Genomic DNA, 12,657 nt, shown 5'->3' with positions numbered 1-12,657 from the left:
TCATTTCAAGTTTGACAGAAGTTTCACTTATCTGGCCATCTCTCAACATTTGTTCTTTTAGCCTTGAATTGGCATTCCAAACACAAGATTAGAAATCAGACTAAAAATCAAAGAATGCTTACAATATGGAAGCAGGCCGTTTGGTCCATCAACTCCATACTGGCCCTCTAAAGAGCATTCCACCCAGACCCACCGTCCCTACCTAATCCCTGTAACTCTGCATTTTCCCATGGCAAGTCCACCTAGCTTTCACATTTCTGGACACTGCAGGCAATTTAGCATGGCCAATCCGCCTAGCCTGCACATCTTTGGATTCTTGACTGTGAAAACTGAATCTGAAGTGCTCCTCTTTCATGTTTGTATGTCTATGCACAAATCTGTTTTGATCATTTGATCTGATGAGTATTTATTCAGTGTGCCGAAACTCTGAAAAGAACTGAAAATACAACTGAAGACTTACTGTTTGCAACCGGTGTTTGAAAAGGTTTTTTGGGCACAAGCTGCACTTTATTAGAATTATTGATATATGTTAGACTATTTATTTTCAGGAAAAGATATTACTTTACATGTTCAATAGTACCTAGTCTGAAGAAAAAAATGGAGTGGAATTTGTAGGAAATAAATTTTATTCTGATGCCCAGAGCCTTCTTGCTCTATTACTATACCTTTTTTAAGCGTGACAGTGAAAAATCCAACTGTCATGATCTCCATAAAAATTGATGACATTTAAAAAGACGTTTGTACTTCTGGTTAACAGTTGAAAAGGATGACACAACTACATGCCACATTTTAGCCATTTTCTTTCTGTTAGCCATATCAGCTGTTTGTGTGTGATGTTTGTTGATTTGTAGGGCAAACTGCTCTCAAATGACTTCCACTGTCCTCTTCCCAATGGCATTGTAAAACACATTTCTTTCAGGTAGCAACGATTAGCTATTATTCACTTCACGTCTTTTTCATCTGATAAGAAAATAGCAGTTTACCATGTGATTGTTTACAAACTAATATCATTTTGGATGGAACAAAGTAAAACCCAAGCACTGCAGGTGCTGGAAATCAGAAATACAAATAGAGAAACTTGGGAAAAATTCAGCAGGTCTGGCAGCATTTGTGGAGAAAAGCAGAGTTAACATTTCAGTTTCATTGACCCTTCTTCAGAACACCTGGCAATGCCACCCATTATAAGCTAGAAGGAAGGAACGAGACAAAATGCAATCTGAAACAAGGCCTCAATGGCGGCGATCCAGTTGTAAATATTCATGTGGTATCAGTGACTGTGATGGTGATTAAAGGCTGCAACAGTGAGGAGATTCCAACTCAAGGTTTCCTTGCCACTGGAACTTGGTCCAGCTTCTGTCAAGGACAATGTGTTTGCTATTGTGCAGTAACATTCCCATGTTAAAAAATGTTCTGTATAAGGCATCTCCCCAGAGGATGACCTTCCCCCACATGCAACATCAACCCTGTGCCAACCAACAAGAGGTGGCAGGGATAAGTTTGTGATATCTGGGAATTCCTCACTCTGCACCCGTACTTAGGCGATAGAGTTTGACTCAATTGTTTTTCTCTTGAAATAGAAACAGGAGAGCTTTTTGGCAGCTTTCTTCATAAGTGAGCAGCCCTTTTCTCTGTTAGATAATCTGTTGGAATTGATGGTGTATGCAGTGGACCAACAAGTAGCACCAAATGATGATCATGCTTAAGGAGCTATATGGTTTTCTCTCTCTTATGATTTGTTATGAGTGCAGTTCCAATAAAAGTCAAACTCAGCACCATCTGAGCCAAAGTAGCATGCGGTCACCAACTTGAGCATTCAGTACCTCAATCACCTGTGCAGAAGATAACAGAAGTCTGTACCATACACAAGAGGCACCATTAACTCACCAAGCCTCCTTGGACTCTACTTTCTAAATCCATGGCATCCACATCCAGAAGAATAAGGCCAGTTATCATATGGAAATATATCACCCTGCAAGTTCCTTTTTATGCACTACACTAATTAGGAATTATATTATCAGTCCTTCAGTCTATCAGCATCAATGTCCTGGATTTCCCTCAGTAACAATACCATAAGTATACTTGCATCACGGACTGCAGCAATTTAAACGGTAACGGATAACCACCTCCTTGGGAACAGTCCAATATGGGCAAGAAGTGCACTCATTGCCGTCAAAACCCAATTATTGTGAAAATTCAGGAGGAGCGATGGTCAGCAGTGGGATAGTGTGAAAGTAAGTCATTTGAAAACTGCCATGTAGTTGAATGATCTTCATTTTTTTTGAAGAATCAGCAAAAGGGCTAATCCCACATTCTGTGAAAAATAGAATCAAACATAATGCACAGATTTATATACGTAGCATTTGCCTTATGAGAAATAATGATTTAATGGAACAAAGTTCTAATTCAAATGTTTTTAAATTAAATAATCATTCTTAATTTTGCCTTCAGCAGAAGCATTGCCTGCAGAAGAGAACGCTACACCGAAGGAGTACAAATATTCAGAGTCCCTGGATTCTGCCCTAAATTCTGTAAAACCACCTAGTCCCCATCAACGGAATTCCAGTGAATATCGTAACTCAGGAAATAAATTTGTTTTCAGAAGTTCTGTTGTATCATCAGGCTGTGCCTCAAATTCTGCACCCACTTTGAGAAGACAGACTTCAAATTCAGCAGCAAATAATAGTTACTATGATGTTAACAGAACCCGCATGCAAAGGAGAATAGAAGGTAAGTCATTTGGTTCTACAGTATGCCTTTTTATAACAGTATTGATGCTTTTTGTGTAAGGATAATCTTGGTGAAATAGAAATTAATCAGTGCACAAAAGAAAGGTAAATAAGATCTGCTGGGATCAAATAGGAAGTGTCTGTTTTGCAATTTCAGTAACTACATTTTATGTATTATTTATTTCAATTTATTCCTAAATTATAAGGTAAAATATTCCAGGTTTTTCTGCAGTATAAGAGAAATCAAATAAACAAAATGATGCAAGGTAGTGGAACTGTGTGTCCACAGCACAAGTTAAACTGTTTTACAAAAATCAGTTTTTTAACAGCTATTAGATGGAGTTGTAAAAGGGCTGCACGTTAAGGAGAAAATTCATGATAGCGAAGAAAATGAACTCTGAACTTGAATAGATGACCTGAAGCTACAAGTTGTCAGAATTGCCTAAATGTACATTGCACTTATACGTAAAAATACAGCTGATTTTGTCAGTCTCCTGTAGCAACTGATATTCAGGCATTTGTAATGGGAATTAAAGGCTAAGCCATGTCTTTAAATGAAAACTCTAGGGTCCTGCTTGCGTTCAAGAAGACGCATGAAAAGCACTCATTTAAATTGCAAAACCTCATCTGTCAATTTTTGCAAAGCTGCTCGTTTCACAGGTGTGGCATAAAAACAAACCCAAGTCATGAGTTATTTGTAGAGGAGGCTTGAAAATACTGGTCATTGTAATTGCAGAAAACACTTTCTGTATGAAGAAAATGATAGACGTAGAGATGTGCAGCACGGAAACAGAACCTTCGATCCAAATGTCCATGCTTACCAGATATCCTAACCTAATCCAGTCCCATTTGCCAGCACCTGGCCCATATCCTTCTAAACCCTTCCTATTCAATTACCCATCCAGATGCCATTTAAATGCTGCAATTATACCAGCCTCACTACTTCCTCTGGCAGCACATTCCATACACATACAACCCTCTGCATGAAAATGTTGCCCCTTATGTCTCTTTTATATCTTGCTCTCTCACCCTAAACCTATGCCCTCTAGGTCTGAACTTCCCCCACCTCAGGGAAAAGATTTTGCCTATTTATCCTATCCATGCCCCTCATGATTTTATAAACATCTATCAAGTCACCCGTCAGCCTCCAGCACTCTATGGAACTCAGCCCCAGCGTATTCAGCTTCTCCCTATAGCTCAAATCCTCCAACCCTGGCAACATCCTCTTAAATCTTTTCTGAACCCTTTCAAGTTTCACTACATCCTTCCGATAAGAAGGTAACCAGAATTGAATGCAATATTCCAACCTTTTTGGTCATGTTCTCTATCTTAATTGATTCAAAGGGTTTATCAGTTGTGTTGGGAGAGAAGAGAAAGATAAAAATCTGTGCTTAACTTATCTACATATATTGTACAATATAAAGCATTCAACTGTTGACATCATGAATGAGTGCAGTTCATACACTGCATCAAGAATAGTTAGCTGACATTGTTACACATGACACATTGACTATATCCCTTAATCACTTACATAAGGTAGCAAAAGCCAAAAGATATGCAAGTCTAGTTGGGAAAGAATTGATTTGAAGATGAATAATATTCTGCAGTATATAATATTACCGTCTAACCATCTGGAATATTCTTAAGTTATTTTTGCTTTACGTTCTTGAAATTAAACAGATGGCCAGGCAGTTTGAAATTTACCCCTCAGGAATTTTAAAAATTGAGAACCGTTTTTAAAATGTTGAGGTATGTTTTGTTGCAATTTTGTTTGTTTCTGGCACATCAGAAGTACAGCTGAACAGAGACCTTTTAGTGCAGGTTTATAGTTCCGAGAAAGTGGAGTCGCAGGTAAATAGGATAGTGAAGAAGGCATTTGGTACGTTTGCCATTATTAGTCAGTGCATTGAATAAAGGAGTTGGGAGGTCATGTTGCAGCTGTCCAGGACATTGGTTAGGCCACTTTTGGAGTACTGCATGCATTTCTGGTCCCCTTCCTATCGGAAAGATGTTATGAAGCTTGAAAGGGTTCAGAAAAGATTTACAAGAATGTTACCAGAGTTGAAAGGTTTGAGCTATAGGGAGAGGCTGAAAAGGCTATGACTATTTTCCGTGGAGCATTAGAGGCTGAGAGGTGACCTTATAAGGGTTCATAAAATCATAAGTGACATGGATAGGATAAGTAGGCAAAGTCTTTTCCTTGGAGTGAGGGAGTCCAAAATTAGTGGGCATAGGTTTAAAGTGAGAGGGCAAGATATAAAAGGGACCTAAGGGGCAACGTTTTCATCCTGAAGTTGGTGTGTGTATGGAATGAGCTGCCAGAGGAGGTAATGGAGGCTGATCTGAATACAGTATTTAAAAGGCATCTGGATGGGTATATGAACAGGAAGGACTTAAAGGGATATAACCCAAATGCTGGTAAATGGAACTCTATTTATATATGATACCTGGTCAGCATGGACTGTTTCTGTACTGTATATCTCTGACTCTTTGGAAACAGAGCAGAGTATGTAAAATATACATGTCACAAAGTTGATCTATAAAATTACATTTTTCATTTGTCTACCAATTTTGTTAGCTTATCTATAGTTCCTGTTGCAATTGATTGGTCTCATGACACTCTTCGCCAAACCTCCAATTGTGCTGTCTTTGGCAAATTTTTAAGATTTACCCTACATTCCAAACAAGTAATTTATAAATATTCATTCATATGTTGAGAACATGACTTTCTACAAACTTCACAAACTTCAGGGTCCGTGGTTTTTTATATATTTTTAAAATTATGTCTCTGTTAGCTTATCAGCATGTCCAACTATATTAATCAAAGTACTCCATTCTAGCTACACAATAAACCAGTGATGTTAGTTCCTGTTATCTCTTTAGTTGTACATTCTGCTTAATGTTATTCTAATGTCATGGTTTGATATTTAGTGCTAACTTTTGCAACAATGGTCTTTCGTTCCAGACCCTACTTAATATTTTCCTAATGTCATGATTAGATATTTATTATCACCTCTGCTACAGTGATCTTCCACTCCAGACTAATCTGTCGTGATTAAATATTTAACTATTCCATCTATTACAATAGTCTCCTGTCTCAAGCTGACTGTACTAACTATTAATTAGATATTTAATGTCCTGTCCCAAATATTTATGGTCCCAATCTTATCATAATGACACTTAACAGAGAGACTACCTTTACTAACTGTTATCTCGCCATAGTGACCTTTCAGCCTTAACCGTACTCTGCTAATTGGTGTAAGAGCATTCCACTATTCTTATCCCATCCTGCCTTCCATCGACCCCTTGCAACAAATCGCCAGTGGTCTTCATGCTTTATTCCTTCCCATACTTTCATGCTCTTTATTTTCCATATCTGCACTCTCAAAAATAGTCATTGACCAGTTTTAGAATTAAACAGCATGGAAAAAGACCCTTTGCACAACTATTCGACAGTGAACATGTTCCCAAACTAAACTAGTCCCACTTGCCTGCATTTGGTCTATATCTCTCCAAACCTTCCCTATTACATGTCTTTAAACGTTGTTCCTGTACCTGCGTCCACCTCTTCCTCTGGTGGTTCATTCCACACCGAACCATTCTGTGTGTTGTTAAAAGAAAAGTTGGCCCTCATGTCCTCCTCAAAACCTCCTCCTCTCACCTTACAAATATGCTCCTTGAGCACCTCTACCGAGGCTCCCCTCAAACCTCTGTTGCAAAGAAAGCAACTTCAGATAAATCGGCCTCTCTCCATAGCTGAAATGTTCCATCCCAGACAATATCCTTGTGAATTTCTTCTCCACCCCCTCCAGTACAATCACATCCTTCTTATAGTGTGGGGACTAAAACTGCACACTGCTCCAGTTGTGGCCTAACCGAAGTTCTGTACCATTCCAACGTGACCTCCCCCACCCCCCCGCTCCCCACTGCTGTTATAATCTATGCCATGACTGACAAAGGCAAAGATCACATATGTCATCTTACTACCCTATCAAACTGTCCTACTACCTTTAGGAATTTGTAGACAGGCACCCCAAGTTCTTTTTGTTCTTCTGAGCTTCCTAATGTCCTGTCATTCATGGAGTATTCCCTGGCCTTGTTCCCTCATCCAAAGTACATTACCTCACATTTATAAATTCTGTCTGCCTATCTAACCAATCCATTTATACCTTCCTTACTGTCAACCACCTGGCTAATTTTTATGTCAACCACAAACTACTTATCTTTGTGGGCATTCTCATCTACATAATTTATGAATATCACAACAATAATGGACAGACCACTGATCCCTATGAATACCACTACACACCAGGCTCCAGTCTAGCAAACAATGTTGTACTACCACCCTCTTGTTTCCTGTCACAAAACCTGTTTTGGATCCATCTTGCCAAGTTGTGCTGGAAGTGATGAGCTTTTACTTTCTTCATCAGTTTCCCACATGGAACCTTGTTACAGTCCTTGCAAACTGCATCAGCTGCTGTAATCTCGTCTCCACCAAATTTGTTAAGCATGATCTCTCTCTGAAAGCTGCCCTGGCTATTCCTAAACAAACCTTGCCTCTCTAAATGGAGATTAATTTCCTCCTTAGCAATTTTCTCCAATAGTTTAGTCACCATTGATGTTAGGTAAAAACAGGGACTGCAAATGCTGGAAACCAGATTCTGGATTAGTGGTGCTGGAAAAGCACAGCAGTTCAGGCAGCATCTGAGGAGCAGGAAAATCAAAGTTTCAGGCAAAAGCCCTTCAAGAGGAATAGAGGAGAGTGCCCTCAGGATGGAGAGCTAAATGAGAGGAGGGTGGGGGTAGGGAGAAAGTAGCATAGAGTACAATAGGTGAATGGGGTGGGGATGAAGGTGATAGGTCAGAGAGGAGGGTGGATTGGATAGGTGGAAAGGAAGATAGGCAGGTAGGACAAGTCATGGAGACAGTGCTGAGCTGGAAGTTTGGAACTGGAGTGAGATGGGGGAAGGGGAAATGAGGAAACTGGTGAAGTCCACATTGATGCCCTGGGGTTAAAGTGTTCGAAGGCGGAAGATTGAGGCATTCTTCCTCCAGGCATTGGGTGGTGGGGAAGCAGTGTCAATCCAGCGTTGATGTTAGACTCACTGGTCTATCTCTTGTAAAGTGTAGCCACATTAACTGTCCTCCAGTCCTCTGGCATTTCCTTTGTGGCCAGAGAGCATTTAAAAATTTGGATCAGGGCCTTTTGTAGTTTCCCACCACCCCCATGTCTCCCACAGTAGCCAAGGATACAACTCGGCTGCACCTGGGGATTTGTCATGCACTGCCAAATACTACTCAGCCTTTCTGATTTCACACCAAAACGTATAACTTAACATTTATAAACATCTGGTGCACCGGTTTCCTCCCACAGTCCAAAGATGTGCAGGTTAGGTGAATTAGCCATGCTGAAATTACCCATAGTTTTCAGTGATATGTCATCTATGTGGATTAGCCAGAATAAATGTGGAGTTACATGTTGGATCAGTGTGGAATGCTCTTTGGAGAGTTGGTGTGAACTCTATGCGCCAAATAACCGGCCTTCATACTGCAGTAATTCTGTAATTATACTCTGTTATATTGAAATGCACAATCAATTAGCCAAAAGAGTTCAATGCCTCATTAAAACGATTTGGAGGTGCCAGTGTTGGACTGGGGTGGACAAAGTTAAAAATCACACAGCACCAGGTTAGAGTCCAACAGGTTTATTTGAAGGCGCTAGCTATCGAAGTGCTGTTTCTTGATAACTTGGTGTTGTGATTTTTAACTGTTCAAATGAAGCAGCATGATGGGAAGAGTATGCAAATAATAACATAAAGGGTACCAAGCAAGAGTCATGTTGAACTTGAAAAGTTAACCATTTCTTTCTCCACAGATGCTGCTGGACCTGCTGAGTATCTCCAATTTTTGTTTTTATGTAAATGTCCTGGCATCCACGTATTTTACTTTTAATAAAAATAAATGTTTGAATTCTAAAGGTGCTGCAGTGGCAGAGGGACTTGGATGTAAATGTCCAAGGTCATTGAAGATAGCTGGATGTGGCTGGAATGGCACTAATTTTCTTAAAATTCATCTAAACAATATTTATATTCTCCTCTTTAACCTTTCCTGTTAGTGCATCAAAAAACTTGTTAAAATAGTCAAGTTTAATCTACCTTTTATAAGTTTTTGCTCACTCTCCTTTGTTAAAGCCACATCTTCAAACACCTGTTGATTTTTAGTTCCTGATATTTCTAAAATCTTACCCTCTATTGATGTTAAACTGACTAACCTGTAGTTATTATGAATGACCTTGCAACTTTTCTTAAAAGATGTCAAATTTGCAGCACTAATCTTCTGGCACTTCTCCCAGATCTAGAGAACATTGGAGATGGAATGTTCTCAAAAATGTTGGTTGTGTTTACAAATATTTTTTAGTTCAATATTACCAGATTTAATCTAGCAGCCATCCAAAATTTGGCATGATGTATGATATTGCTGTGATACTAGCAGATTATGTTGTAAAATTGTGATGTGCCTATCCTTTAAATTTTGAGGGTTTTTTTAAAAGTAGCATGAGATGATGCATCCATTGTTTTGTGGTTTCCCTATAGGCTCTGTACTGATGTTTGTCGTACTTTCAAATTTTCATTTCGCAATGGCATTTTAGTGTAGTTGAATACTATGCTACTTGTTATGCAATCATATTTCATTTTAAAGTGCTGGCTGAACCAAAAATCAAAAAATAGCTAGCATTGAGCACATCAAAAACAAAATTAATACTTCTAGAAATTAGAGTTAAATTTTATTTTTGTTAATCCACTTAGATGAGTTTTTAACAGACGTAGAAAACTGAATTGAATGTTCATAGTAGAAATTAATGCCTGCACTTATGTTCATTTATTTTTGTAATGTAGCTGCAAGTTCTACAACTGGACCGGACCTTCATTCGACAGAACGTGAATCGCCAAGAACTAGTAATAAAGATCCTTCCACTTGGTCCATTGAAGAAGTCATGAAGTTTGTTAAGGAAGCAGATCCTCAGGCTTTAGCACCACATGCTGATCTCTTCAGAAAACATGCAAGTATTTTTCAAAGATCTTTGGAAAACCTTTTAACACGTATTAGACCTGAGAATCTGTTTGCTAAATATGTTTTAATCCTTAATGTGTATTATGGTATGTTGCAGGAAATTGATGGAAAGGCATTACTCTTACTACGAAGTGACATGATAATGAAATATATGGGATTGAAGTTGGGCCCGGCTTTGAAGCTTTGTTATCACATTGAGAGACTGAAACATGGAAAATACTAACATATCTTTTTTGCCTTTCATCAGCCTGATGGAAAGTTGGTCCTCAAAGCCACTGAATTCCTCTTCATGTGAAATAATTTCATGATTTTTTTTAAGAGGAGCAGTTTTAATATTATTTAAGACTTTTAAACCAAGAAAATGTACAGTTTCATCCTGCGATATAATACTTGAAATGGGTCTGTTTTGCAGTGTCCAAGGCAGTTTTGTCATTTTTGTATTTCGTATAACAAGGATGCAATAGTGCTGAATATTATGCATTCCGGGTGTTTCTGTACATGCTTTTTTAACTCGACACAGTTGAGTCTGCAGTTAGACATAGGATAGAGAATTTTCATTTTTATCTTCCAGGTGTTAAATTGCAGGAATGCAGTGTTCCATTTGCAGGTTTCTGTTAATCCATAACTGCTTTTAGTCTCCTGGTACCAAATAGCTAGAATCCAAAGGATATCTGCGTCAGGATTTTACTGTACTAAAATGTTTATGCAAAGCTTCTAGATTACTAGAAGGATTTTTGAGTGATCAGGTATTCTTGCCTCAGCAAACCCTGTGACTATTCTTACCTGGCTCCTCTTATGCTCCAGTGGAGTAAACAATCTTGTACGTATGATTTTTGTCATATGATCAACCAGGCTAATACTGTCGCCCTTGAAGGGATCAGGCAGTGGTTTACACTGTTATGCAGTAATTGAAAACTAAACCAGCACAATGTTTTGGCAGATTATCTTAAAGGCCTTTTAATATTTGTATGTTTATACTATGTTCTTACACTCAGTTTTTTTGTAATTTGTTGACTGATGATATGCAGTCAGCCAGCCATGTTTTTTACACTGTGAGACCTGACATACTGATAGTAAGCTGTGTTACTATCTGTGCCTGTGAAAAAAAAAATCAGGGACACGAATGTAAAATCTCCTAGCCAGTAACAGCTTGAATGTATTTCATAAATGTGTTAATTGGAAGAAATGACTATTTTACATAAGTACGTAGTCTATGAAACTAGAGATTTTTATTTTGTTGCTGGTTGCCTTTTTATACAAGGTGAATTCCTTTTAGTAAGAAAACATTTGCATAGGTAACAACATACTTGTGGAAGAATGCTTTATGCATTATGGATAATAAACATTGTAGTTATATAAAATCATGTATAATACTTTTGAGTGTAGTTGTGTTATAATTTAAATACCATTGTTTCATCAGTGTTCACGAATAATCCAGTCCCACTTTAACTGCACATTTTTCTATTGCAACTCTAATATAATGAGCAATAGTCAAGCCACTGTACATAATACAGCATCTTGGTAAGAAATAAATGAATTTGGTCTGTTCTCAGTCTTGAATTTTACTACCTCTGACAAGCAGCATGAGTGCAATTCTGAATATGACACTTTAAGGACAGAATTAGATTAAGAATGTGACAGTTTCAGCTGCCTGAAGCTAGGCAGCTTTTAAGCACAACACAGCATCAACTGCTGCAGAAATAGATGCAGTTTTAATCTCTAACTTTTTGGCCTGGAAGATAACTCATTCCTTGGCACTGTCAACCTTACATCAATGGAACATACTGTAAAGGAATATGCCAGGAACAGTATGAAGCATATTTTAAAATGAGGTGTCACAATATTGAAGCTACACATCAGTATACTTAACCAGCGCAGAATTAGATATGGTTGGTGAAATAACGCCAAAGAGGCCAGTATCCCGTCACCAAGTCATCCTTTATTTGCAAGTGCTCATGGCACATGTCCAACTTCGTGAAGGACAGCCCCCTGCCAGCTTTGCGATGTTAGGAATTGATTATTGATCCAACCGCAAAACTCAATTTACGGTTTGTTTAAAATCCCCATGAAGGTGAACCAACCCATTGGGCTTCACAATTGATATGACTGGTACTGCCCATTTTGCAAACTGAATTGGTTTAATGATTCCTTTGCTTTCAGCCTCCTGATTTCTGTGCCTACTTTTCCCCATAAGGCAAATGGCATTGGGCAGGACTTGCAGAATCATGGAATTGCTTCCTGGCCAACATGCAAAATGGCCTTGGCTCCTTTGTTAGTCCTTAGACCTTGTTGGAAAAACTTCTGGGTATTTAATTAGGACTTCATTCAGCCATTTTCAAACAAAAGAAATTGATCCAATTAATGTGAATCTTTCTCAACCAATTTTGCCTGTCAAGCTTGGGCCCTAGCCTTTTTACCACAATTAGTGGTGACCAAACCAGATGCTTCTCATAAGAGATCAGAAGTAAAATTGTACCCTTAATTTGTAAAAGTTCCCTGGTAAAGATTCTCAGTCCAGCTGAAGTATTGCACAAACTTAAGAGTTGGAGCAGAGCAAATTTTCTAAAAAGACTGGTTGCACGATCACTGAAATGGCCATGCTGGTATCAACCTGCATTAGAACCAGGTTACCATCTAACCAGATATATATTTTTGGTTCTGATTTTGATGTTGCTAAGTAATTTAACTGTTCCAGATCAGATGTAGGTGGACTTTCCAGCGTGTGCTCAGCCCTTGATAACGGCCTCTTACTCAATTTAGGTCGAATGGGAGTCTCGCTGTCTCGACTCTGCACACTAGCAGCAACTCCAGTGCCACATCGGCATGGATCCTGAAGAAAATTTTAACCGTTTGGCTGGGG

General features: G+C 38.6%; 1 protein-coding gene across 5 annotated transcripts in view; it reads left to right on the top strand.

Annotated features, from left to right (window-relative positions):
* The window catches only part of LOC140485981 (polycomb protein SCMH1-like), a 116,701-nt gene extending 105,356 nt beyond the window's left edge, over positions 1 to 11,345 (top strand). For 4 of the 5 annotated variants that reach the window (XM_072584460.1, XM_072584461.1, XM_072584463.1 and 1 more), the window contains 3 exons: positions 2,449 to 2,727; positions 9,623 to 9,786; positions 9,895 to 11,345. In XM_072584460.1, the coding sequence (XP_072440561.1) occupies positions 2,449 to 2,727; positions 9,623 to 9,786; positions 9,895 to 10,020 (569 nt within the window). In that variant the 3' untranslated portion in view covers positions 10,021 to 11,345. The remainder of the gene's footprint in view (positions 1 to 2,448; positions 2,728 to 9,622; positions 9,787 to 9,894) is intronic. The other variant, XM_072584464.1, reaches the window with a different exon arrangement.
* Positions 11,346 to 12,657: the final 1,312 nt, after the last annotated feature.

The sequence above is a fragment of the Chiloscyllium punctatum genome, chromosome 15 (assembly GCF_047496795.1).
Source record: "Chiloscyllium punctatum isolate Juve2018m chromosome 15, sChiPun1.3, whole genome shotgun sequence".
NCBI classification, from domain to species: domain Eukaryota; kingdom Metazoa; phylum Chordata; class Chondrichthyes; order Orectolobiformes; family Hemiscylliidae; genus Chiloscyllium; species Chiloscyllium punctatum.
Note: the sequence above shows the minus strand (reverse complement) of the source record. Positions and strands in the feature narration are given on the sequence as shown.